Source organism: Podarcis vaucheri (assembly GCF_965113315.1).
Source record: "Podarcis vaucheri genome assembly, chromosome: 8".
NCBI classification, from domain to species: Eukaryota; Metazoa; Chordata; class Lepidosauria; order Squamata; family Lacertidae; genus Podarcis; species Podarcis vaucheri.
Window position 1 is genome coordinate 9,319,132 of NC_138766.1, and position 27,684 is coordinate 9,346,815.

The window sequence follows — 27,684 nt, forward strand, 5'->3', positions numbered from 1 at the left end:
AGATGAGCCTGTTGACGACTCTTAACGACTGTAATAGGTCTTACAGGAAAAGGCAAGGGGTGAGAAGGTGAGAAATGGCTTAGTCATGTATAATGACTAAGTATAATGTATAATGTATAATGAGGTAAAAAAGGTAAAGGTAAAGGACCCCTGACAGTTAAGCCCAGTCGCGAATGACTCTGGGGTTTTTGGCGCTCACCTTGCTTTACTGGCCGAGGGAGCCGACGTTTGTCCGCAGGCAGCTTTTCCGGGTCATGTGGCCAGCATGACTAAGCCGCTTCTTGTGAAACCAGAGCAGCACACGGAAATGCCGTTGACCTTCCCGCCGGAGCAGTACCTATTTAACTACTTGCACTTTGAACTGCTTTTGAACTGCTAGGTGGGCAGGAGCTGGGGCCGAACAACGGGAGCTCACCCCGTTGCGGGGATTCGAACCACCGACCTTCCGATCGGCAAGCCCTAGGCTCAGTGGTTTACACCACAGCGCTACCCGTGACCTTTATGAGGACCATGTGTAATTCACAAAACAGTGAGCTAACCCTTGCTTTTCAGAGAATTGTTCCTTCGGGTCCGTCTTAAATGCACAATAAGGAAGCAGAGGTAGCAGAGAAGGAGCTCACCTGCTCTTAGAACAGTGATTCAGAAAGGTACCTGAAAAAGTAATTAGAAGGATTTGTGCCCAGTTCATCCAGGTACTTCTGTACCAATTTTGCCTTAGAACATTTCTTTAAATCTGCCCTTTAAGCTAGCACGTAACTGTTCGTCCCTTTTGACTGAAGCTCACCCACCCCCTCCACCAGCGTGACTGGCTGTTGCTTTCTTTCAGCTGGGGAGCCCTCAGCAAAAGCCGAAACGCCTCCGCCTGGTCGTGGATGTCTCTGGCAGCATGTACCGCTTCAACGGGGTGGACGGGCGGCTGGAGCGCTCCATGGAAGCTGTTTGCATGGTTATGGAAGCCTTTGAGAATTACGAGCAGAAATTTAAGGTGATTTGCACATGAACCTATTAACTTTTCGGCATTAGCTTTTCCAGTAGACCATTTCCAGTAGAAATATGTAGACTGCACTTCTGCTCCCAAAAGGAACAGACATTTCTTTCTCTTACGAAACCAAAAAGCAGTCTTACCACCATTGTTTGGGAGCATTGCAGAGTACAAAAATCAATTGCGTTTTGCCTCTAGCTTTAGTGTCTAAAATGCTCATGTTAAATGTTGGTAGTAGTGAGGCTTCAGCATATTGCATCAATATAGCTTTAACTTTAGCTTTATTTACCGTATTTTTTGCTCTATAGGACGCACTTTTTCCCCTCCAAAAATGAAGGGGAAATGTGTGTGCGTCCTATGGAGCGAATGCAGGCTCCTTGGCTTCAGCGATAGCAACGCGAAGCCTCCGAAGCGCAGAGGGAGAGCTCCCCCCGCGCTCCGGAGGCTTCACATTGCTTTCGCTGAAGCCTGAAGCCCCCGGAGCACAGTGGGAATGCCCGCTCCGCTCCGGGGGCTTCAGGCAGCTATCTGCAAGCCTTCGAAGCGCAGCAGGAGTTCCCGCTGTGCTCCGAAGGCTTGCAGATGGCCGCCTGAAGCCTGGAGAGCGAGAGGGGTCGGTGCACACCGATCCCTCTTGCTCTCCAGGCTTTGCTTTGCTGGAGAGGCCCTGCACAGTTTTCCCTCTCTGCGCAGCGCCCCTTCAGCGAAGCGGGAGGAGAAATGGAAGGGGCCCCGTTTCTCCTGCCGCTTCGCTGAAGGGGCGCTGAGCAGAGAGGGGGAGAATTTTTTTTCCCCTGTTCTCCCCCTCCTATGGTCCGGTGCGTCCTATAGAGCGAAAAATACGGTATCTCATGTGCCTTCCTTTCCCCCGGACCTTTTCATACATCAACAGAGCATGAGACGCTCAGGGTCGTGGGTTCAAGTCTCACACTTGAGACTTGCAGGGGGTTGGACTAGATGACCCTCAGAGTCCCTTCCAACTCTCTGATTCTAGTCCACAAAAGCTAATGGTGCAAAAGATTTGTGAGTCTTCATGGTGCAATTCTGTCTTTGTAAGAGAGGTTTCAACATCCCTCTCTTATCCGGAAACATTTTAAATGTCTGTTGGTCAGAGCATGCTTTTACTACATGTCTAGTACAGTGTTTATGCATTTTTTGTCCGTTTGGTTTTAACGTTAATGTTATCAATATTTTTAAATGAATATTTTATATTTTTTATGTAAGCTGCTTAGTTTTTGTTGATTAAGTGGCATATAAGTCTTGTAAAATAAAATAAAATAAATATTCATAGAAATAGAAATAGAAATATAGGCAATCAGACATTGGACAGCTTAAAAGATAACCCTTCTCCTGGTATTCCAGTATGAATTTGTCTGATCTGTCCATGCAAGCTGATGCTGAAAAGCACATGCTGTTGTGGTTTGCTTAAAAGGGCTGAACAATCAATATTAAGAATTTGAATGTGTAACTAAAGGCACAAAATATGCCTCTTCCAGCCTTAATTTGTACTTTGGCCTGTGAGCACAAGGGTATTTTTTTTAAAAAAATAACACAGAAATTGGTGGGTGGCAAATGGTGGTTCAAGGCTCCAAACTGTGATCGGTGCCTTATGATAAAACATACATTTTATTATGGGGATGATGCTTAAAAATGATGTTTAAATCTTTTCCATGCAGTATGACATCACTGGGCATTCGGGAGATGGTTTTAACATTGCCGTAGTCCAGAATGACAATGTTCCGAAGAACAATAAACAAAGACTGGAAATTTTGAAGGTAAACCTGTCTGACTGAAATTCTTAGACGTTTGTGTAGTGCCCGGTATCCCAGAAAGAGAACCAAGCGAGACAGGGAGTGTGAAAGTATAAACATGCTGTAAAAACCCCCACCTTTGGCACTTAGGAATCTGAATATAAGAACGTAAGGAGAAGCTGCTGGATCCGACCCCTTGCCCATCTAGTCGGGGATCCTGTTCTCACAGTGGCTGCCAATATATTATTTGTTTTTATGGAGTGGCTTTCTAGAATGGCCTCCTTTAACATACGGATTTCCTTCCCTGTCCAGATGGTGTTCTCACCAGTTGCTTCTGTTGCGTGGTGCCCCGCAAGACGAACGCCTCGCAAGACGGAAAACCCGCAAGACGAAAGGGTTTTCCGTTTTGGAGGCGCTTCGCAAAACGAATTTCCCTATGGGCTTCCTTCGCAAGACGAAAGCTCATAGGGAAATCTCCGGGACAGCAGGAAAGCGCAGCGCGTCTTCCCCACTGTCCTCGGACCTCCTCCGAAGGCTGGCGGTGGGAGGAGGGCTCTCCTCCCACCGCCAGCCTTCGGGGCAGCCTTCCGAAGGCTGGCGGTGGGGCAAAGAGACCTCCTCCTGCCGCCAGCCTTCGGGGCAGCCTTCCGAAGGCTGGCGGTGGGGCGGGGAGCCCTCCTCCCGCCACTAGCCTTCGGGGCAGCCTTTCGAAGGCTGGCGGTGGGGCGGGGAGCCCTCCTCCCGCCGCCAGCCTTCGGAGCAGCCTTCCGAAGGCTGGCGGTGGGGCGGAGAGCTCTCTGCCCCACCGCCGGCCTTCGGAAGGCTGCTCCGAAGGCTGGCGGTGGGGCGGAGAGAGCTTCTCCCCGCGCCAGCCTTCGGAAGGCTGTCCTGAAGACTTGCGGTGGGAGGAGGGTTTTCCTTCCCACCGCCAACATTCAGAATGCTGTTCTGAATGTTGGCGGTGGGGAGGAAAAACCCTCCTCCCACCGCAAGCCCCGAGAACAGAGGAGAAGCGCTGCGCCGCTTCCCCTCTGTTCCCGTACCTGTCCTCAAGGCTTGCGGTGGGGAGAAAAGCCCTTCTCCGCACCGCCAGCCTGGCAAGCGGTTTCCCTAGGAACGCATTAATTGATTTTCAATGCATTCCTATGGGAAACAGTGCTTCGCAAGACGAAAAACTCACAAGAAGAAAAAACTTGCGGAATGAATTAATTTCGTCTTGCGAGGCACCACTGTAGTTCTCTTCTATGCATTTGAGCGTTGCAGAGGGTTCACAGACCACCTGGACCTCTCGCGTTTAACGGGCTTTCTCCAAAAACGGTGTGCGCATGGAGATAGATACAAATAATGAATCTCGTCAACTGAAGATAACGCTTCACAAATCCTTTTGTTTCTAAGGAACCACAAAACATTTTATTTTTATTTTTCTGCAAATTCTCATCTCTTGTTGTTAAGGCGTCATATCCCATATTTTACTATTGAAATAAATGCTAGGCACTGGTTGTTCTGCATGCACTTTGAGCCTTCCAGCAAAGGCCAGTTATGGATGGCGTTCATTTTTTCCTGCTCTGCTCTGGAGCGATGCTGTCAGAAATGAAGGGCCATTCTCTTTAATTCCAATTTGGTCAACATGGTTCATTTACCCAGGCTACCCCCTTCTCAGTCCACTGGGGATTTGCCTAAGAAAGCCGGTGTGACATTAACATATGAGAGTGCTGGAGGTGAAATAGTTAAACAAGATACCCAATCAGAACCCAGGGGGGTGGAGTCAGAGGGACTATAAAACCAGCTCTGGGAGGGGCAAAGGGGGGACTTGGTTGGGAGTTGGGTGGTTGGTTGGAGTGGGAGTGAATTGGGATAGAGTTTGTGGGTAGGTTGAGTTAGTGTAGTGAAATAAGCTGAGTCAGGAACAGTTAGGGGCTAGGAAGACAAGTAAATATCTGAGAGGCGGTTTAGTGAGTGAGAGCAGGTAGCGGAAGTTATAGGACCGGATAGGCACCCCATGATTGTAATTGACTGATACCATTTAGGGAACCACACGCTTGTTAAACTGCAATAAATAAACAGAGGTTTATGTTCCGATTTAACCCTGACTGGACTCAGTATTGTTCCGGGTAGGGCCTGGGTGGTGGCAGCGAGAAATAAAGTGGTGGCACAGGGATCAATAGACGGTGAAACGTCCGGGGACCCTGTGTGATCGCCACAGCCGGCACTACAAGTCTTGTCTTATGTTCCCAGTGAGATAAGTTTCTGGTTCACGGGTCCATTTATTTTCCATATTTCTGTCCCAGGGGTGTCCCATCTCATTTTGCTGCCTGAGGTGAAATGGGAAGATTTCCCTTTTTTTTCCCAATCAAAAAGTTGCTTTATTGTCTGAACTAAAATTTGGACACGAATTCACATGCAATCAGTGGCGTAGCGTGGGGGGTGCAGGGGGTGCGGCCGCACCGGGTGCAACATCTGGGGGTTAGGGGGTGCAAATCCACGGGTTAGGGGGTGCAAATCCATGGGTTAGGGGGCGCAAATTACTTGCTTTGCCCCGGGTGCTGACAACCCACGCTACGCCACTGCATGCAATAGGCTTTTCCATTCAATGGGTGCTGAAATGTTTGCTTCCTTGTTTTTCATTTCCGTTCCTCTTTTTGTTGATGTTTCCACCCCCTCTGCAGATAATGCATGCCCACGCGCAGTTCTGTATGAGTGGCGACCACACTCTGGAGGGCACAGAGCACGCCATTCGGGAGATTGCGAAAGAAGAGGCAGACGAGTACTTCGTCATAGTCTTAAGCGATGCCAACCTTGAGCGGTACGGCATCCCCGCAGCCCGGTTTGCTCAAGCCTTGACCATCAACCCCAAAGTGAACGCATTTGCCATATTCATAGGCTCCTTAGGAGATCAGGCAGACAGGTAGGTCAATGAGTTCATGGCATGCATACATATGGCATAGGTTTTCTTTAAAAATGTGTTCTGCACAGTTCTCCACAAATCTGCTCAGGTCTGGCATTCTGGCCAGGCTGGTTGCCTTGCATCACACAGAGTTTCTTGTGCTGTGAGCGGCAGAGAACTCATGCCAAGCTGAGCTTTGCAGAAAGCAAAAACTGCTGCCCATGCCAGAGTTCGGTGTGACAAATGAGAGATTCGGCCTTTCTTCTGCTGTGTGTTTAACTCAGTATTGGCTGAAGTAAAATGCTACCTTACCAAAGGGCTGCTTGTATTCTGTGCCTCCAAAGACTACCTCTCGCAATTAAGAAATGTAATAATAATAATAATAATAATAATAATAATAATAATAATAATAATAATAATCTACTTTAAATCAGTCATTGGTTTTGTGCTCTGGGGAACACAAAACACGTTTCCTCGTGGATTTGCTGTATATCCCACATCTTAGGCGACACCCTATCGCAGTCCCATTGGACAAGCCCCATAATATCCGGAGTATTAATGCTGTACTTTCCTTTGTGCTGACTGCCACGCATGTGCATAGCACATAGCAAACACAAAAAGAAAGGAGTCTTGCTGCAGAAAGACTTTTGCAGAGGCAAAGCTTTTTCCGCTTGCTCCCACCAAAGCTTTCAAGTCTTTCAGGTTGCAGTTACAGTACAAGAGATTTAGAAGGAAATTTTTACTTTCTTCTTAAGAGCATTTAAACATTATTTGATGTATTTAGTGTAAAGGTAAAGGGACCCTGACCATTAGGTCCAGTCGCGGACGACTCTGGGGTTGCGGCGCTCATCTGGCTTTACTGGCCGAGGGAGCCGGCGTTTGTCCGCAGACAGCTTTCCGCGTCATGTGGCCAGCATGACTAAGCCGCTTCTGGCAAACCAGAGCAGCACACGGAAATGGTGTTTACCTTCCCGCCGGAGTGGTACCTATTTATCTACTTGCACTTGACGTGCTTTTGAACTGCTAGGTTGGCAAGAGCAGGGACCGACCAACGGGAGCTCACCCCGTTCGAACCGCCGACCATCTGATCAGCAAACCCTAAGCTCTTTGTTTAGACCACAGCGCCACATGTGTCCACATATTTATTGTAGTGGGACACAATTTGCAATCATGTATTTTTCTCTTTCCTGATCTGCAGGTTGCAAAGGACGCTGCCAGCCGGCCGTTCCTTTATTGCCATGGACACCAAGGATATCCCACAGATTCTACAGCAGATCTTCACCTCCACCATGCTGTCAAACGCCTAGGAAGGGGTCTGCTTTTAATCTGTAACTGGTCACTTGTATATGGGAAGCACCTCGGTGGAGTTTAAGAGGGTGATCTAATTCTAGTAACATTGGGTGGAATCTAGCGTTGTACCGGTGGACTTTGTGCTTCCGTAAAGGGACTTTGCCTCCCTCCCCAAGCCCACACGCCTCAATGTTTTCTGTGGAGGGTGGAGCCCTCAACATGATTAGAGGAGAAAGGATAGGAAGAAGAAGTTGCCTTCTACACGTGTAAGTGCTGCTCATGGATGGCACAGAATACAACCCGTAGGCCTTCAATTCGAATAAGTACTATACTTTACATTGGAGTATATATTGTACTTAAATGGGCATATCTACCTATTACTGCTACATTTGAGTAAAAACCTTAGTGGTTGGTGTTTTTTTTAAGAAACCCCACCCACATTAAAAGCTTTCAGTAATTTAAACTTTCCATCTACAGTTTCCTTAGACACTGATTTGCACTGAATATCTTGTCTGCTGCAGGCATGACCAAAGTCCTAATCCAGCCATCTGGTCGGTTTAATCCAGCCCCTGTGGCAGTTTATTTCCTGGGTAAAATCCTAAAAAAAAACCTCAGCAATTTCAACCCTAAATAAAGCTCAACAACTTTGGTTGGCCCTCACAGCCCTTCACTTCATCAAATCTGGCCCTCTTTGAAAAAAGTTTGGACACCACTGGTCTACTGCAAAAAGCAGGATGTTTTGCCATTTCCCATTGATCCTTTTTTGGAGCTGGTAAAACTCATAACAATTTTCTGTCTGTTAATAAGAATGAATGTGGTAATGTGCACATCAGACAGATCTAATAATCTTCCTTTGCGTTTTCTGCCTTGAGTGTTAAGGTGTGGAGGCTAATGTGCTGGGATGATTTGCAGTTGTTTCACAGGCATCTGAAAACTTCCAAGAATTTCAAATGAAAAACCAATTTGTTTAATTCTAGATCGTTAATCTACCCTTGAGTTGGCTGCAGTGTGAGCAGTGATTTGTTCGCCCATGAAAGGTACTGCACAATTGGAACAAGCAGTACTGTAGCGGTTTTTTTAAAAAATATATAATTTCAGCTATTTATATATCACTTAATCATGAATGTTTCCAAGTGGTTTACATAGAAATTGCAAAAGCATATTAACGAATAAAATAAAATATCATTAAAAACTCCAAAGCTTCATTTAAATGCCTGCTGGACTAGAATGGCCGTCACTGTTTTTCAGAAGCTTAGGATTTTCTCCCGCTCTGTGTAGACATCTAACTGTAATTATAAGCAACAGTGCATCTGCAAACACTGAAAGAAAATGCCCAGAGGCATTATATTTGGTTGCAGCTGACTTTCTGAGGCTGTGTTAAGTGAAAATATTTGACCAGGCTAAGAACCAAATCAGATTTTCCCAATCTAAATGTTTCTCCTGAAGCTGCTGTTTGTCTTGTAGGAGAAAAACACTGCATAGCACGATGCTGACTCTGTCCAATTATGAAGAGACGGCAAAAAGTCTCAAGAGAGAGAGAGAGAGAGCTCTGCCATCCACAGTGAAGTGGTACTTGAGAGCCATTCCCTGTCCACTGAATGAGCCAGAAAAATGTGGAGTCGTTCTGAAAGCCAGAGCAGTACAATATCAGAGCAAACTCCTTAGCATCATTTTCCATCATCCAAGGCAGTGAGATGTTGCTGTACATGGGCATGACAATGTTCCTGATGATGGAAGGGCAACAGATAATAGCATAAAACTGGAAAAGGCCGTGAGCTCCCTCTAAATGTGAAACTTTTTTTTTAAAAAAAAAAAACAGCTTAGGGGCAATGCGAGGAATCAAGAGACACAAACGGTAATATTTTATTGCATTCGTAAGCAGACTGGCGTGAAAGCACCACCATCCACGTATGGCAAGCTCTGAAATTCCATTTTAGTTTAGTAAGTTGCAAGAGTGAATAATGGTTATGTATTAAGATGCCTCACAATTCATGCGTCACTTGGCTCTGGACCACATGTTACTATCAGTTTGTTAAATCTGCTAAATTCAAACCAGGGGGAAGAGAGGAATAATATTGTGGATTTCATTCCTCCCCAACAAATCCTCAAGGCGGTTCACAATGTATTTCAAAATGTAAACGTCTCAATTCAAAATTTTGGATTAAGAGAGAGAGGCAAGGCAGGTAGTACATCAGAAAACGAAGCGGGTCAGCAGAATATCTTCAGCTAGAAAATGTTTTAAGATTTCAAACATTAACATTGTTTCCCGGGAAAATAACAATGCAAGGTGGTTGTTTGCTGAAACAGTCACACACACCCCATGTGAGACTGTATGTGTTGTGATACACAAGAGAATGAGCTGGAGAAACAACAAAGCAGTGTGTGAACCAGGCTTTTTAAGAATTGGATGTAAAATGCAAAATACACTTCCTACAAATCTCTTACAACCTTTTTCCTATGTGCAACTCAATGACAAATAGAAAACCTAAGGGGAAGGTTGATTTCTTAAGGACAATGATAGCATTTCTACTTCTGTGCCCTAAGACCCCGAAGGGCTGTACAAAGCACTCTTATTTTTTAAGATTTCTTCATAATTTGGCGTTTGGACTCGTTCCTTGTTTTCTAGACTTTGCATTACACTCACAATGTCAGTCAGTTTTCGGATCTCTTCCCAGCTCAGCCACATTGGCAAGCCAGCAAATGTTTCTTTAAATAGTCCATCTGCTGCATCCAAAAACGTGTGAACAATAATAACCCGTTTTCCCCATTCTGACATTTAAAAGAATAAATAAGGGTCTCTTTGTATCTAGAGAACACAGTGTGTAGGTCTTTATTTTCTATTCTTACTCATAACAGAACTCACCCTTATGTGAACAATTTCCCACGAGTGTTCTTTTTGAAAATATGCTTCAGTGCCTCTCTGGAAGTTAATGTACTACAGCCATAAAGAAATTTGCACTTGGAGAAGGGAGGAATTCAGTTCAGGGAAAGCAGCTGCGAGATTTGATAAAAGGTTTTGGGGGGAGAGTCAACTAACCTTTACTGCTGTCCAAGTGATTTATTTAAAGGTGGCTTCTAAAACAGTACAAACCCAGGAGGCGAGTATGATACGAGTCCCCTCAATGCAACCCTCAAATAATCTTCACATTCAAAATAGCCCTGTGGTGCAACCCTCCTTCAGAACAGGACGACTGAATTTCCCTCTTCCCAACAAAAATGAATATATCAGGAATATAGTTAGGCTCAGCATTCTTGCCCTCAAAGTTCATCACGAGTAACCAAATATTGAAAGACTGTGCAACACGCAATGTTGCTTTTACTGAAATGAATGTCTACATTAATTAAAACGGGGTCAGGAAACATGCCGGGAGGGGGAGGTATTCCTTATGAAACCAGACCGAATGCAAGAGATCTGGCTTCACAGACTACCGTACGTACGCCAGCCGAGCGTTCCCATTGTTTTTATGCTCAATAGAAGCTCAGTTGCTACAGCTCTGTCGCTCCCATCCATGTCTGTCATATCAGATGAGTACGCCTCTCGTCACTGTAAATGGGCACTGAGAAAGAGAGGCAGAATTGTGCCAGCCAGCCGGCCAGCGTGCTATCTAATGCAAGATGGAATCCTTGCAAGCCAATGGGCACAGGGTGAACTAGAACCACACTGATCTGTGTCAGAAGGATGGCGGCTTCCCAAGTTAACCGCTGTAAGCTTCTGAAAGAATGGGATGAAAGTGTCAAATAGCAGACAGCCCCCTTTTTCAAAACAAAAAAAATCCAGTTTGTATTTTATTTGCATACAAAAATATATTTAACCAAAAAAAGCATTTACATTAGCTATATAAAATTACAAATCTTTTCGTCAGCACTTTTAAATTAATGTTAAGCTATATCTTATGAAAAAGTACGGCATCAGCAAATTTGTTATTTGAAGGGAAAGTTACAAGAGTCGTCACGGTTAAAAGTGGAAGAGAAGATGGCAGGTTGCACGCTTGGGAGATGAGGGTCTCCGTCTATGTCTCTGTCGTACAGAACAGGATCAGCCCAGACTCAACCTCATCCTTTTGTAGGCCAGTTTCAGGCAAAAACAGTTGTTTCACATACCTATAAGAACATAAGGCAGGGCAGGTATTAAAATGGCCTGCTGTCATGGACTCAACCGTATTTTTGGGGTCAGTTTCCTTAAACCTCTACAACAGCAAGATAACCTTGCTAAGGTCACACACCGCTGCTGGGAAGGTTCACAAGTTACACCAACAAGGAGTAATCACTCCAGCCCTTATGGCCAAACTGAGGATGCAATGGGGACAAGTAGGCGAGGGCCGGCCCACCCCTGAGACCAGGTGAGGCGATCAGCCTCAGGTGGCAGAATCCATAGGAGCAGATCCGGTGGGATGCATTCCTCGCTGCTGCCATGGTGGCAGCAATGGCTGTGGCGCCACTTTGGGGGGGGGGTCAGACCTGCCTCCTGCTCAGCCCCCCTCCCCCCAAGGCCGCCTCTATAGTGGCCTCTCAATGAATAGCAGGTACTGGGGGGGTCTCCTCCCATGCCTAGGAAGGTAATGGCAAGGGCTGCCCTCTGGGGTCTCCTGGGCTCTGCACACACCCGGAGTGATTCAGATTTCCCCTGCAACGACCTCTGATTCCCACTTCAACTGTTGAGTAAGGTTGGTTGGATTTCCCCCTTGTTTCCGAGTAGATCTTCGCTCGCCCCTTCTTCCCTGGCAGATGCCATTTTGTGGTTTGCCTCAGCTGTCTAAAGTAGGTTCCAGTTTTCCCCTGGTATTCGTGCCCAGGATCTGAGAGGTGAGACTGCAGCCATCCTTTCCCAGCCATCTGCAATAAATGAATTTGAGTCTGGTTTCCCATTAGCCTGACTTACTTGCCAAGGTCCGATCAAGATCAGCGATAAAATCTTCTAATTCTTTTGTGTCTCCAAGTTTTCCTGGAAAAACAAGCCCAAGATTGATACGGTGCTTTATGGTGCATGTCTAAATAAATAACAATGAACATTTAAAGACACAAATTCATGAGTTTTCCAGAGTTCTAATGCCACTTGAGAAATTATTCACAGGCAACCCAAAGTAACTTACAGAAAGAAAACAACTACATCCATCCATCAAAACCCAGCAAAGAACATAACTGTCAGAGCTGCCACCCAGTCCCAGCTCACATAGGACCAAGTCCGCCAGCGTTCACTTTATAAGAGTCTTTATTAAGTTACAGGTTTCATTTCCGAACTGCAGCGTGCAGCTCTACACCTTCTGCCCTAGGTCGGCGAAGACCCGTCTGAGTCCCCGCCTCTTGCACACCAGCTTAATACCCTAGCCTTGCTCCACCTCCTTCGCCTCTCCCTACGTCTCTGGGTCCTTCTGCCCCCCTGGGCCTCCTCCCTTCTACTCTCCTCTGACGCTGACCCCCCTGATCCTTCTGCCTCCTTGCGGCGGGCTTTGGGACCTGGCTCACTCTCCGGGCTGCTTACTGCTCCAGCTTCCGCTGCATTTGAACTTGGCGCGCGCGCCCAACTCTCTACTTTCCTCTTAACCGTTGCCTCGCTCTCTGAGGAGGGCGTGACCACCCCTGACTCGTGCCCTCCCTCCTGCTGACAGCCTCCGGAACCCGATGCCTGGCTACCTTCCTCCCTGCTGCTCTCAGTCTTGAGCGTGGGTCCCGACTTCCAGCTGCTGCCGCCCTCAGTTATGAGCGTGGGTCCCGACTTCCAGCTGCTACTCTCTGAATCTCCTCTGTTCCCTTCCTCCTGGGGTGTCCCCCCGGATCCCCCCCTTGCTCTGCTCACTGGGGCTCCCTTTTGGGAGTCCTCTGACTCACTGCTTAGGCTTGGAGATCTCGGGTCGTCATCATCACTCATTTTCCCTTCGGATTCCTCCCCCTCGCTCTCTGCTTCCTCCCTTCTCTGCGTCTCTGCTCCTGAACCCCTGACAATAACATTAAAACACACACTAATTTGTCCTAATATGCACAAGTCTGTAAGCAGTATCAACATTTTTTGCAAAGTAATTTTTCAAAATATAATGAATTTTTGTACGTTATTTTCACTAATGCTATATATGCATTTCTATGCACACTTTACTGCAGTCAGTGCATATTTGTGTGCAATACTTGGCTAGAGAACAGCACTGGGAATTCAGAGAGACACCAATTTCAAAGGATGGCTGTGTTTCAGTTCTCGTACTGTTTTGCAAGGTGCAAATCGTGTTAGGTCCACCTTTAAGTGTTAACTGATTTCTCCCTATTTCTGTGAAAAGATGTCTGGCCCTTGCAGGATAGGAAAATGGCTCTCCCTGATCCAGAAGCCCTTCTTCCTAAACTTGGCTGCAAGGAGTGTCTTGTAGAGTTCCTTAGTGGCAAGGAAAATGCACCTGCGCTCCTGAGAAACAAGTTTTATTTCCCATTACAGTGGTGCCTCGCAAGACGAAATTAATTCGTTCCGCAAGTTTTTTCTTCTTGCAAGTTTTTCATCTTGCGAAGCACGGTTTCCCATAGGAATGCATTGAAAATCAATTAATGCGTTCCTATGGAAACCGCTTGCCAGGCTGGCGGTGCGGAGAAGGGCTTTTCTCCCCACCGCAAGCCTTCGGAGGAGGTCCGAGGACAGTGGGGAAGACGCGCTGCGCTTCCCCGCTGTCCCGGAGATTTCCCTATGGGCTTTCGTCTTGCGAAGGAAGCCCATAGGGAAATTCGTTTTGCGAAGCGCCTCCAAAACGGAAAACCCTTTCGTCTAGCGGGTTTTCCGTCTTGCGAGGCGTTCGTCTTGCGGGGCACCACTGTACTTTATAGATCCTAAAGGTTCTGCCTTGGCATGGAAACAAATTGAGCACTAGCAGAAATGAGGTCCATAATGCGATCCTGAAGCACAGGCAAACACTGTCTTTGTAGGGCAGGCATCCAATGGCCACCATCCCACGGAAAAAGGGGCCCGGAGCCACATGTGAGAGCTTAGAGGCCAAAGAGGGTGGTTCCTAAGGAGAAATCCCTCTCTAGCCTGCACACTCTCTGAGCTCATGGTGGTCTTTTCTTCCTCCTCACAGTGGGAGCTTAATCAAGCCAATCCAGGGGTTTGGGGGGTGAGGGTGGATTACCTCTACAACACTGAATAAGATACATGGATGCTCAGCATAAACGTGACCTTATAAACACACCTGTGCTATTCAGAATTGCATTACCTTTGCGAGAAGCTATTGTTGGAGTAGACACAGCTGCAGGAGATAGCGCTGGGGAATTTAGCTTTCCGTCACTGAAACCGAAACTATTTCTGCAGAGTGAATCTGCACCTGCAACAAAAACATATCAAGCATTTAGGGCAGGAAAGTAGCTCCCTTCCTCAACCCCCTCCCACCACTAGAGAGAGAACGAATGACTATACCCATGCCATTCTGCTAGTGCTGCAAAATTTGATTACCCCGTAGACTTAATCAATGAGAGCTGATTAAAATCCCTTCTCCACCACCCCAAATAAATGAGAAAAAAGAAGCAACAGATTCCTGAAGGGTTTCACAGTTAACTCTCTGTGTGCTAATCCTGCCTCCTGTCCCAAATCTTCAACAGAGGCTCTTACGTGTAAAAGGGGGGTGGGCGGGAAGCGAGCTTTATTCACAGCCTGCAATGAACCAAGTCAGAGACAGATAGTCTGAGGTGCAGCTATAGACGACAAGAACGGCCTCAGGGTTCCAAGACCAGATAAAAGTCACAAAGGTGTCTTAATAATGGGTACATCCCTCCCTCCCACTAATAATAATAATAATAATAATAATAATAATAATAATAATAATTTTTTATTTATACCCCGCCCTTTCCGGTTCAAAAACCGGGCTCAGGGCAGCTAACAACAAATTTAAAACACTTAATTGTAAAAGCAGCATAAAATACAATATAAAAACATGAACAACAATAAAATTCAATGTTCAAAAATCAATTTAGGGGAAATCCATCTAATAAATATTAGATGATCCCCAGGGCTAGCTGGCTGAATTGGTCCTACTTGGGCCAGCGAGGAGGCCAGGGGAGAATTAGCTGTGGGGTCTCAGAGAGAGTAATCTTCATAAAAGGGGAGGGGGAGGGAAGAGAAGGGAAATAAAAGATCAGGCTGAATTCAAATTAACGGCCAGGCAGAATAGCTCTATCTTACAGGCCCAACGGAAGGAGGTTAAATCCTGCAGGGCCCTGGTCTCATGGGACAGAGCATTCCACCAGGTCGGAGCCATCACTGAAAAGGCCCTGGCTTTAAAGGTAAGATGGTGTGTTCACTCGCAAAACGGACAATGGCAGCAGCTGACAATGGCAGCGTGGCTTCGAAGGCGTTCTCAAGATTTAATGCTGTTTGACTTTTGTGCTTCAGTCTTAATGCTCCTTCTGTCTCTACCAGCTGCTCTCTGCCTCTTTGGCTGTGGTTCATGCGCAGCAGCTCATAAAAGGTTTCTTCTGCTGTCGGCTTCTTCTAACGGAATGAAATAGGCTAGGTGGGCAAGGGGGTGAAAATATTTAATGTACTCTTGCATGCAGCAGACATCCCACTGAACCCAACACAACTAGCTACAGTATGTGTGTTTATTTACACTTCTGTTCGTCCTTCGCGAAGTTCGGAGAGGTTGGCATAAAGCCCCTGTTCACTAACTAGGCTGAGACCTTCCCCCAAACTGCTCCAGGCCCCTATGTAAATGGCTATTATGGGCTCCGTGCCCACAGAAGTACAGCTCTAGAAATAGGGGGAGGGTTTTAAGGGGCTGAAAAGCTCCCCTGCATCCGAGTGTCTATTAAAATAGGAATCTAATTGATCTGTGTGGATTTGTGTGCTTTTGGCCAGACACATGAAAGCATGCGCTGCCCCGGCTGATTAGATCTGATGTAGCTCGGATGTGCTGAAAACAAACTTCTGCCTTCGGGCCATTCGATAGTGTTGTAAACAAAAAATGCCCTTTTTCCTTATGGGGTATCCAAGAGCCCGTATAGAGTCCTTACATAGGTTCCCTATTGGAAGGAGAAGATAACAGAGGCCAACCAGAGAATATTGAGAAGCAAAGCAGCTAGTAAGCTTGATCTTCATTGATCTGTTGCAACCATAGGCGCCGACTCCATGGGGCTTGAGGGGGCCCGAGCCCCCTCAAAAATTCGTTTGGGGGGGTTCGGCCCCCCCAATAATCTCGGGCGCCCCTCCAGCAGAGCGCCACCGCCGCCCCTCCCCCAGCCCAAAATGCACAGGGTCGGGCTGCATGCCTCCTGCCCTCCCTCCCGAGCAAAAGCTCCACCCAATTTCCTTTGGAGCTGATTAATAGGCGCAGCACGCTCTCCCCTATTCGCTCACGAGGAGGCGGCGCCACTTTATTTGCATATTCATGAGCTTATTTATTATTCATGAGCTTTCCCGGGCCCCCCCAATATTTTTTATAAGTCCGCGTCCCTGGTTGCAACAGGATGCTCCCCTCACCCGCAGGAGAGGAGGAGGACCCAGAAAAATGGTGCGCAAGGCCTTATAAAGACTTTTAAAATTGCCACCCTGTAGATCAAGACCACCCCCAGAAACATCATACATACATCACAGAAAAGGCAGTCTAAAACAGAAATTTCAATATTGTTTTCTCCTGTTTCAGTTACAGATAGGTAGCCGTGTTGGTCTGCCATAGTCAAAATAAAAAAATCCTTCCAGTAGCACCTTAAAGACCAACTAAGTTAGTTCTTGGTATGAGCTTTCGTATCTGAAGAAGTGTGCATGCACACGAAAGCTCATACCAAGAACTAACTTAGTTGGTCTTTAAGGTGCTACTGGAAGGAATTTTTTGTTTTCTCCTGTTGTTGTTTATCTCCTGTCTGGCAGGTTACTTGATTGGATTGCCTGGGGAGCCTGGCCATTCTCTTGTAGTGATAAATACTTAGTTCCTGGGCCAGGTCACAGGCTCACACCCTATTCATATCTTAAATGTGCCCTTAAGACAGGATTTGTGATAAAAGAGACAATGGGGAGGTTTCCCACTTTGACCTTGCGGAGAAAACATTTGCTCAGTTTAGGAATAAAAATGGTTCCAGGTCGGTCTTCCTGTTCTGATCTATGTACGTGCTTGGTTGGTACGCTTATGAACATTACCATATATCTAAGACCTCAAAATTCCTATCACAATAGGGAGCAAGATCTTCATGGCCTGATGGCACGGCAGAGAAAACAAAAGGTTCAGATAACTGGCAAATATTTAACCAATTCCGTGTTATCAGCTCCACTCGGTTTTTAATCACCCCTTCCACATTCTGGGCTCCCATAATAGCAACACTCCTGAAATTATGCTATTTATTAGGTGAAAATATAGAGCGTTTTTTCAAAGTTTCTTGTTCCTATGGCTATATGGGTGCTGGACTACAAAAGCTAGTAGAGAATGAAAGATGAAACTGGGTATTTTAAAAATGAAACGCACACAGGCAGACAGGCAGGCAACATTTTGAATGTGGACCATGCTGTAACCTGGAAGTCTGCTCCTCAGGGTAGCATTTTCTTTTTAATAATAATAAAAATTAAGTAAATGAACTTCAGCAGAACCTGAAGGATACCCCACAACTCTAAACAGTGGAATCTGCCTTGGAGAGGCAACTTTAAGCATTTTTAAACTATCCAATGTGCAGAAATCAGTATGTTGATGACAAGCAGCTCTAATTCCCATTACAATTGGTTTCATAGCTTCTGTCCGCATATATAGTAGGGATAACTGAGGAGAAATGTGAGGCTGCTGAACATAATTTTCTTTTCCCAATACAAAATGGTTTTCTGTCAAGGTAAATCTACAACCTGAGGATGATATTCCAGCGGAAACAGTAAGAAGCGCATTGGGGGAGAATGACCCTCCATTCCCCCCCGTGTCCTGATCTTTTAATGTATATGGGTTTTTTTGTATTGCAATTTACAAAATGGTTATGCCTCTAAATCCACGTGCAGTAATATCTCATGCTCCAACATAATCCATTTTTTATCAATCTTTCTCTGAATAAAGCTGAGTTGCCTCGGCTGAAAAGCACCATAATCTCCACCTGCCCCTTTCCGATTTTCCGCTGGCCAATTCAGGTTACTTTTTCTGAAATGCAAAAACAGGTATAATTTTGGACCATTGTTTCAAACTACCTGCCAACCTAGCAATTCAAAAGCACATCAAAGTGCAAGTAGATAAATAGGGACCGCTCCGGCGGGAAGGTAAACGGCGTTTCCATGTGCTGCTCTGGTTCGCCAGAAGCGGCTTAGTCATTGCTGGCCACATGACCCGGAAGCTGTATGCCGGCTCCCTCAGCCAATAAAGCAAGATGAATGCTGCAACCCCAGAGTTGGTCACGACTGGACCTAATGGTCATGGATCCCTTTACCTTTACCTTTACCTGTTTGGAGAGGGGTGGGGAGAACTTGAAACAAAAAGGGTAAGTTCTGAAGTATCATAATATGTGCTGCCACAACTCTTCCTAAAGCTGTAATTTATTCCATCTACTCATGCCCTTAAAAAAAAAACTCACTAAAAGAACAAATTAAAGCATGTAATTTGTTCAAGTTTCAGGGTATCCAGATCCCAAGGTATTGGAAATCCTTATGGCATTGTGGAATATTTATCCATTCTTTTAGCCGCATTTAATCATTGGGGGTATACTGAAATACGTTATTTAAGATGTATCCAAAAAGCCACCCTTTCAAATTCGCCAGGTTTTTCGACAATGCTCTTAAGGTATTCTGCGTCATTTGAGTCATGCGTATCATATCATCTGCATAGAGGTTCAGGATATACTATTCTCCCTCCCTCCTGTAAGCCCTTCTATTTCTATCATTATGCATGGCTGTTGCCAAAGGCTCCAGGGAAAGGGCAAAGAGCCGTGAGCATAAGGGAAATCTCTGGTGTCTACTGGGACCCACATCAAACTTATTGGTATGAACTACTGCAAAACTGGCACTATGCGATGCTTTGATTGAGGCTACAAAATTATTTCCTAATTAGAAATTTTCAACTACCTAAAGCAGAAATGTTTTTTTTTAAAAAATGACTACTGCAATGCACTTCATGTGGGGTTGCCCTTGAAGATGAAGTTGTAACTGTCATCAGCTGAAGGGAGCATGGCTCTACACACCAGCCCTCTGATGTTCCAAGTACCATGTCATACCGAACAGTAAGCTTTTGGGCTGTACTGTCTCTCTCTTCAACCCTCTTGGATCCTAGCATGGGGATTCAATTCGTAGCATGGGGATTCGATTCCTGGGAATGTATCGCTTAATATTTAGCATCACCCCAGATAGAATGTGGGCACCAAGTGTCCCAACCATGTCCTTCGCCTGCGTCTGACTCCTGTTGCCGGTCGCACTAACTTTGGTGGATCAGACTACGAAAAATTCTAAGGAAAGTATCGTCAAGCCCAGTTCTTTGAATGTGAATTCAAGTTCCTAAGCAGATTCAGCCTGCTTTGGCTGAAGCAAAACTTACTTAATGAAGGGTTTGGAGTACAGAAAGATGGATGCTTACCTTGGCAGGCAAAATAATTCATGGTTAGCTCCAGTTATTTCTATTCCAGACTTCAGCGAAACCTCAAGAGATCTACTTACATGCAGGACTGACTGCCGCTTAAGCAACAGTTAGTTATTACACTAGTCGAAAGGGCAGTGGAAGAACACTCAGAGTTTCCTTTTAGAGCAAAAAGGGAAGAAATCACCATGCAATTATTTTTAAACAACACATTTAGTCTGGAACAGCTGTACTCAACTATTTTTTCTGACTGGGGACCCACCTTTAGTCCAGACATGCACTGCGGGATCCGATTTTTAACTTTATACCATATAATCTATACAGTGATAGCAGTGATGCTGAAACCCACTTGAGGTCAGATCATGCCTCACTAATGGGTGGAAAACCAGTGTCCTAGAAGACAACCCTTAATCCTTAGTGTTATAGCAGAAAGTCACCCTGCATCTTTGACTTAAACGTATTCTTCCACGCCAGTCCAACTTCCGAGCAGTGCAAGATTCCATGGGATTGTATTTCCTTTGGGAATGAGGCACTGTGGAGTCTTAATGATACATGGTTTATTTCCTCTGATAGTCTTGGATTCAAACAGAAATCCTTTGATGCCCAGGAGAGAGGTAAAAGGTAAAGGACCCCTGGATGGTTAAGTTCAGTCAAAGGCAACTCTGGGATGTGGCGCTCATCTTGCTTTCAGGCCAAGGGAGCTGGTGTTTGTCCACAAGCTTTCTGGGTCATGTGGCCAGCATGACTAAACCGCTTCTGGCACAACAGGACACTGTGACAGAAGCCAGAGCGAACGGAAACGCCGTTTACCTTCCTGCCGCAGTGTTACCTATTTATCTTCTTGCACTTTGACGTGCTTTCGAACTGCTAGGTTGGCAGAAGCTGGGACAGAGCAATGGGAGCTCACCCCATCACGGGGATTTGAACCGCTGACCTTCTGATCGGCAAGCCCTAGGCTCTGTGGTTTAACCCACAGCGCCACCCACTACACAGATGTAAAAACTAGGTCAGGATATGCACCCTGGCTTTTAAAGTGGTACACATCCTGTGAAACAATAATGAACCCTAACGTTTAAACAAACTATTCAACAGGTGCGCATTGGGGCCACGGCCCCGTGGGCCTCCCCATGCTACACCTCTGGGGTTTTTTTGTATGCATCACAACCAGCATCTCTCTATGCGAACAAAAACAAAACTTATTCAAAATGGTCTAACTTGGAATAGAAGACCCCAGTGCTTTTGCCAGAGACATGCTTTGCAGGTTTGTTGCAGCAAAACACCAAGACCTTGACATCATCAATAGGTGGGCAAGGTTGACTTATCCTTCTATTATTCAGAGATGGAAGTCTACAGATGCAGTTCTAAACTGTGTCGAGTTGGATTTAGTCCTATAGCTTTGTGCCACAAAAGCACAATCCATCTTTGGTGGAGTTCCACTGACTGAATTCAGCATGAAAGCATGGAGAGACCAAGCTTGGCTGTTGGGCCAAGAATAAATTATGTCTAACATCCAATCAAGTGGTAGTCATCCAAACCTGAGACAGAAGAGTCAGCAGAACTAGCGAAATCCTCAGAGCATTTTACAATCCAGCACAATATCAAAGTTTCCAGGAGGATACAAGCCACAAAATCCATGCCTTCACAAGGTTATGCTCCAGTTCTGACAACGCCCCACTGAAATCTGTGCCATGAATAGGTAATTATGGGGCTGGGCAAACCTGTGGCCCTCCAGAGGTTGTTGGGCTCCAACTTCAATCCACCCTGGCCCTCAGCCATGCTGGCTAGGGCTGATCTGAGCTGGAGTTCCAGCAAAATCTGGCCAGATGTTCCCCACCCCTGGCCAAGTGCTGATGCCACCCAAACTCTCTTTGCATCTGCAAATAACTGTCCATGTAGAACAGGGGTTGTCAACCTGGTCCCTACCGCCCACTAATGGGCATTTCAGGATTCTAGGTGGGCGGTAGGCGGTTCTACGGCACAAGCTGAATCCTCCTTCCATCGGGCACTGGTGGGCGGTAAGGAAATTTTACCATCAAGAAAGATGCATTAATGGGCAGTAGGTACAAAAAGGTTGACTACCCCTGGTGTGGGACGCGGGTGGCGCTGTGGGTTAAACCACTAAGCCTAGGGCTTGCCGATCAGAAGGTCAGCGGTTCGAATCCCCACGATGGGGTGAGCTCCCGTTGCTCAGTCCCAGCTCCTGCCCACCTAGCAGTTCGAAAGCACGTCAAAGTGCAAGTAGATAAATAGGTACCGCTCCGGCAGGAAGGTAAACGGCATTTCCGTGCACTGCTCTGCTTCGCCAGAAACAGCTTAGTCACGCTGGCCACATGACCCGGAAGCTGTACGCTGGCTCCCTCGGTCTGCAAAGCGAGATGAGCACCGCAATCCCAGAGTCGGGCACGACTGGACCTAATGGTCAGGGGTTCCTTTACCTTTACCCCTGGTGTAGAATATCAGGCCCCATGTGTGTCCTGGGGCCACCGACAAAAGTCCATAGCCAGGACTGCGGGGTTTGAAGGGAGGGGAATCAACTTTTCTGCATGAGTGGAAAGTCTTTCTATGGCTCATTAATGTGTTACTGGAACATCACCTTTTCCCTCCATCTCCAATGTGAACATGCTGCTTTTGGTATATTTACACACAGAGATTCAGACACCCACCAGCCTTGCTGGCACAAACTAGGCGTTTCCAGATGGAGGAGCTCTTAGGCATTAAGCGCCCTGGTTCAGGAGAACCACACAGGGATGGCCAGTTCCGATTTGCTGCACAATCGTGCACAACGTCCTTCTTTTGATGGTACTGCTTATCCACTGTAGGTCTGCTGCCCAGCTATTCTTCCAGCAGTGAGGGAAGCTTGTTCGGATGCAAGCAAATACACCTTGGTTCCAATCCAGGAAGAGAGCCAGAGAAACGAGCAGCTAAGAATTACTACAAACATGTAGTGTGAATTTAACTTACTTAATAAATACCCCTAGATCTCCCATTTATATTTCACAAGAAAGTCTTACTAATGTGCACAATAAGCATTTCATTTTTGTATAGAAAAGAATATATTGAAATAGAAACGAGACAGAAATACGTACTGGAACATTATTATAAGATTATTGTCTAAAATATTAGATTCCCTACTATTGTTCTGAAATTGCACATCTCAGTTAGTCAGTACAGAACATATAGAATTAACCTTCTACATGATAGTTGCAGTGACAATACTGTTTGCCCACAAATGGAAAACTCTATTATTGCCTCAGAGTAGTGACTGGATAAATAAGTTTTGGGAATTAGTTTTGATGTAAAAATTAACTGATTATTTTTGTAGCTAATGGTTCTGAAACCAAGGCAAATACATAACAGTGATGACAAGGGACGGCCTTAGCTTTTGTCTTTAGTCCGTTCAGAATTGGATTTAGACAAATCTTAGCTCGCAAATCTGTTTAAATCGCATGAACTCATCTTCTATACTTTGCTCCAAAGAAGGTCACAAAAGGAAATGGCCATCTAGAGCCTTTATAAAAACTAGTCATTACACTCGACTCTTCTGCAAATTCTACATTGAAGAAATAAAGGTTGCTGTGTAAGGAGAAACCACTGTTGGATCCCAAGGGCCAGAAGGCAATAGGAGCTCCAGTGCTGGTAGCAGAGACCCTCACATTGGTGCTGCAGTTACACCTAGAACCTACACCTAGTACCTCCTGCTCTGGAACCCATCACGATCACACACGGAGTGGGCAGGTCAAAGGCAAAGTGGGGAGGTTAGCTATCAAGACTCTCAGTTTTCGATCCACTGCGCAATGCAGATGGTTACAGAGACACAGTACAGTCACAGCCCTAGTCCCAAAACAGAGAGAGAGGATCTGTAGAAAGAGCTGGTCGAATGCTTTTCTTGGCTTGTGGTTAAGCTACTAGCTAGCAGAGATCAGAAGAAGCCGATATGAATTTGCAGGAAGCCAGAGGAGAGGGTATGTGTAAGGTGGCTTGCTGTTCCATCCAATAAAAGTTGTTTACCGACAAAATACCACCTAGCAGCCGCCTTCTTTTTTTAATACTGCGGTTGCTGCAGATTTGTGTTTTTAGAGCATGTCTCCTTGTGGCCTGGCTTCTCCCACACTGACATTTCGCATAAGCGTTACCAAGGAAACGGCGGGGTAATGAATTTGGCACCACAGTTTCGCTACAGAGACAAAAAGGGGAATAAACTTGTATTCAAAGAGGGAGAGTCGATGTTTGAACAGTACTGGACTGTGAGCGGCTGTAAATTTAGCAGTGTGTGTCATAGAAGGCCAAGGAGGAGAAGCAGTCAAGTTATGACATCTGTGCATTTCCCTAGAATAAAGGCCCTCTCTATTAATCCTGCTACGCCTTTCAGATTTCTTTACAAAAGGTCACTGTCGTTTCTTTATATTGGCCATTCAAGAATACCAAGAAAGAAATCAAGGCATGTCCATGTAACTAGAAGTCTGCCTCCTCCCAATTTGACGAGGGTTTAAACACCCCCAGACCCCGACTTGTCTTTTTATATAATTGAAATACTTTATTGTCACTTGTACACAGAGAGATTACATGAGCACCTCCCACTCAGCTCTCTTAGTCTTAATTCCCCTCGTTTACTGACTCACACCCGCCAAACCCGAAAGTCAGTTGCCCGGTTGTTATCTTTTCATTCAGCAGCCTAACAGCCAACGGATAAAAGCTGTTCTTTACCCTGTTGGTGCGACTAATCATGCTTCCATATCTTCAGCCCAAGGGCAGGAGATCAAGAAAGTGCTGGCCAGGGTGTGAATCATCCCTGAGAATTTTCCTCACTCTCCTGAGGCAACGTTCTTCTGCTATTTCATCCAGTGGATTCACGGGACAGCCCATAATATCTTGTGCTATATTCACCACCCTCTGTAGGCACTTCCTATCAGTTGATGTCAAACCAGCGTCCCACACCGTGATGCAGTATGAAAGGACACTTTCTATTGTGGACCGGAAGAAGGAGATCATCAAATGTTGATTGACACTGTTCTTCCGCAATACTCTGAGGAGATGGATATACACAGCGATGGAGACCCTGTAGCCTTCCAGATGTTGGTGGACTACAATTCCCATGATCCCTGGCTAGGTCTGAAGGACCACAAGCTCCCCATTCCTGCCCTAGAGCTAAATCGTCTTCTTGAGAACCCAACAACCATCTTTGGTGATCTCCCTCGTTCTACCCACTCAACAGACTGGACATGGTGCTTTAGCCCCTATTTCATATGCTTTATCATGGCAATACTTCAGGCATTATTAAATTTGGATTTTCACTGTTGCTTTGGAATATGATTGTGGTCAAACGACATCGTAGCAAGAAGGATGGTGTTAAAAGTTGTCTGAATGGAAGCTGCAAGAGGAGGACAGGTTGGCTGGCAGGGCAACAGAAGCCTTTTTTTCCAAATATTGCCTGTGTGGTTCCAAATATCTTTATACAGCAGCTGCCCATTTGCATTGTGTTTTCTTTTTTAAGAAACAGAATGTTTGAATTCTCATTTTGTGTGTGCTAAATTATGCCACACTGCAGATTTGGGAAACCATTAGGTTCCCCACAGTCCCTTGTGACAGGTAGGTAGGGTCACCATCTGTCAGTCACCTGGTCCTACCACAAGACCAGCCCCCTCAAATATTTTACTGGGGTGTGTGTGAAGGGACCTGGGACCCTAGGAATTGGCACTTATGGAACAAGCTTACAGCTGTGGTTTGAAGCAACTGCAACAACCCCATTCTCTAGAGATCCCTCCAGATGTTCTACTGTTCCATTGAAGAACGGGTGGGAGTACTCTGCTTATCTTTTCGGGATTAGAGGACTTCAATACTGCGTGGCACCTCACATTCAACACAGTGGAGATGCTGTTTTTAGGCCTGGGCTATGTATCAACCCATTGCCCAGGACTGGCTTGAGGGCTGGAGCATGATGGCACCTTCACTCAGAGGTATATTGTCAAGCCTTGGTTTCCTTCTCCAGCTGCCTCCTTCCTCCCTGAGCCGGGTGCTGGCAGTGGGGAGAGCCGAGGCGGTTTCACATCAGCGCCACGTGGGGACGGGGCCAAATGACGCCCCTTCCTTTTCAACATCACAATGGATCTCAGTTGGTTTGAGCGTGGTGCTGATAGCGCCAAGGTTGCCGGTTCGATCCCCGAATGGATGATCCTCAGGGTTCCTTGCAACTCTACAATTCTACAATCACTATGATCACATTCTTTAGCTGGCGATACATTGCGATGTTGGAAAGTTGATATTGCCCAGCCCTAGCTGCTTCCATGGCCAATCATGAAGATTTTTAGCACTTTTCTATACAAGTCCACTCCAGTGAATTCTAGGGGCTTAGGACTAGATCTCCCAACCACCAGAGTTTTAATGACACAAGATATATCGCAATAAATATCGTCAGCAGGAAAAACACGGGCACAAAACAAAGCTGCGCTTTTGTTTCTGTTGGGTGGGGGTGCCTGTGTCCCAAGACAGGTAAAAATAGCTTTGAGAAGCATTCCTCTCTCAAGAACAAGCCGGGTAAACAAGCAGACGGCTTTGGGCAGCAAATTGCTGGAAGCAAATGTTTTGGAGCAGTTAATTCTCAAGTGCAGCAGTCAAGTCCCGGCTCTGCTATGAATGGCACTGAGCAAACTGTCAGAAAACGCATTTGTCGTAAAGAGGGGGTTTTTTTGTAAATAAGAAACAATTTTGGGAGCCTATCAGAGTAGAGATGCAAAAGATAAAGGTCAAGCCAGTACCTTTTTCAGAAGAACACTGACACTAAGCGGCAGCACACCTGAGGTTCTCAAACGCATGGGTGGAGGGGGGAGGCTAAGTGCCAACCCGAAATTAAGTCCATAGATGACCATTCAGAGTGGGCATCTCCTAGTTGCCAAGGCAGGAAGAACAGCAGTCAATTTCACAGGACTGCACATCTATCTGCACATTTTAAACAAGCAAGCAAGTTTCAGCGCACTAACATTCAAATGCCCAGGACAGGTGAAGCAGCCCCGTGTGTGCTCCATAGAGCTGGACTTGAACCGGGAACTTCAGAGCCATTTCTGCTCTGGGCAATTGAATCCCCATCATTCATGCACACGACCGGGTCGACTTCAGCTCCCCCCTGAAGCGCTCGAGAAAGCAAGCGCTTTCTGTGGGGCAGACGCGTGTCCGTCGAGCAAAAGGACGGGGAGGAGATGAGCCCAGGATCCCCGAGAGATCCTTAAGCCCACGACCGGCCGAGGGGCTGAAATAAAGAGGGAGAGCTCCCTCCTGGCAGCAGCAGAACATGGACTCACTCTGGGCGTCGCGGCGGAAGAGGGACTCCGGAGGCTCCTCGCCGGGGAAGCGGCGCTCCTGGGCGCCGGGAGAGAAGGCGTCCAGCACGGCGTCGAACTCGCGCAGCTCCTCCGCCAGGTCCCCGGGAGCCCCGTCGAGGGAGCAGCCAGGGGGCCGCCTGGCCGAGACGCTCCCGTCGGCGGAGAGACAGGGGCGCCTCCGCCCGCCGAGCTCCGCTGATCCCCGACGCCCCGACGGCTCCAAGGCGCCCCAGGGCTGCTGCTGCTGCTCCTCCGGACGCTGCATGGCCGCCGGGCGGAGAGAGAGACGTCGAGCCAGAGGCGCCCAATTCCCCCTCCGACGGAGCCGACCGGGAACCGCCGCCGCCGCTGCCGTCGGGGAACGGGAGGCAGAGGCAGGGGCCGCCCACGGAGCCGGCTTCTTCCCCGCCCCGTCTCTCTCTGTCTCTCCGGCGGAGGGAGGCGAGAAGGCTCCCCGGCGCCCCGCCCAGCGACGCCGGCTGCTGGCTGCGAACCGCCCGACGGTCTTGGCGCGCGCAGGGCGGCATACAAATGGGGATATCCGTGCGCGCGTGCGTGCAATTGCAGTTATCGCCGATTAAACTGCAGGATGCTGTTCTGGTAAGTTTTCATTGAAGTAGCATATGCTCTGTATCGTGCGCGATTTCTCTTTTGTGCATTGCTCCCCATGTCTTGGGAATAAGAGCGTTTCTGCAAATGCAGAAGGAACATAGCTGTCAGTTTACAGATTTGAAAATAAGGGATCAGCAGCCAAAAGAAGGGGTTTTGGTTTAGTTTATACAGGAATCCGGCACTGATGGAGCCAGGCTGCTTTTGCTGCGACTGACTGTGTGTTTTGCAGGGGGTTGGACTAGATGATCCTAAGGGTCTACCGCTCTGAAGAGGGGCAGACAAAACTGATGAATGACATCGAGATGGCAAAGCTTACAGGCAGAATTAGAAACCGGGAAGAGGACCTCTTTAATAAAGAATGGGGAAA

At 46.7% G+C, this 27,684-nt stretch overlaps 2 protein-coding genes and 1 long non-coding RNA gene across 5 annotated transcripts in view; 2 read left to right on the plus strand and 1 right to left on the minus strand.

Moving 5' to 3' along the window:
- The window catches only part of VWA8 (von Willebrand factor A domain containing 8), a 96,412-nt gene extending 87,707 nt beyond the window's left edge, over positions 1–8,705 (plus strand). For 2 of the 3 annotated variants that reach the window (XM_082234155.1, XM_082234157.1), the window contains exons 42-45: positions 827–985; positions 2,659–2,757; positions 5,400–5,638; positions 6,816–8,705. In XM_082234155.1, coding sequence (XP_082090281.1) covers positions 827–985; positions 2,659–2,757; positions 5,400–5,638; positions 6,816–6,924 — 606 coding nt within the window. In that variant the 3' untranslated portion in view covers positions 6,925–8,705. The remainder of the gene's footprint in view (positions 1–826; positions 986–2,658; positions 2,758–5,399; positions 5,639–6,815) is intronic. The other variant, XM_082234156.1, reaches the window with a different exon arrangement.
- Positions 2,774–5,392, plus strand: LOC309538946. The gene is made up of 3 exons (XR_014222535.1): positions 2,774–3,069; positions 3,957–5,140; positions 5,311–5,392. It is a non-coding gene; the product is annotated as an uncharacterized lncRNA (long non-coding RNA).
- Positions 8,706–8,746: 41 nt separating the features above from the next.
- RGCC (regulator of cell cycle) lies at positions 8,747–27,183 on the minus strand. Its single transcript, XM_082234734.1, has 4 exons — positions 26,685–27,183; positions 14,089–14,196; positions 11,787–11,849; positions 8,747–11,008 (listed from the first exon to the last, which is right to left on the minus strand). Exons 1-4 carry the CDS (start codon positions 26,968–26,970, stop codon positions 11,001–11,003), a joined length of 465 nt encoding a protein of 154 aa, XP_082090860.1. The 5' UTR covers positions 26,971–27,183; the 3' UTR covers positions 8,747–11,000.
- Between the last annotated feature and the right edge of the window lie 501 nt (positions 27,184–27,684).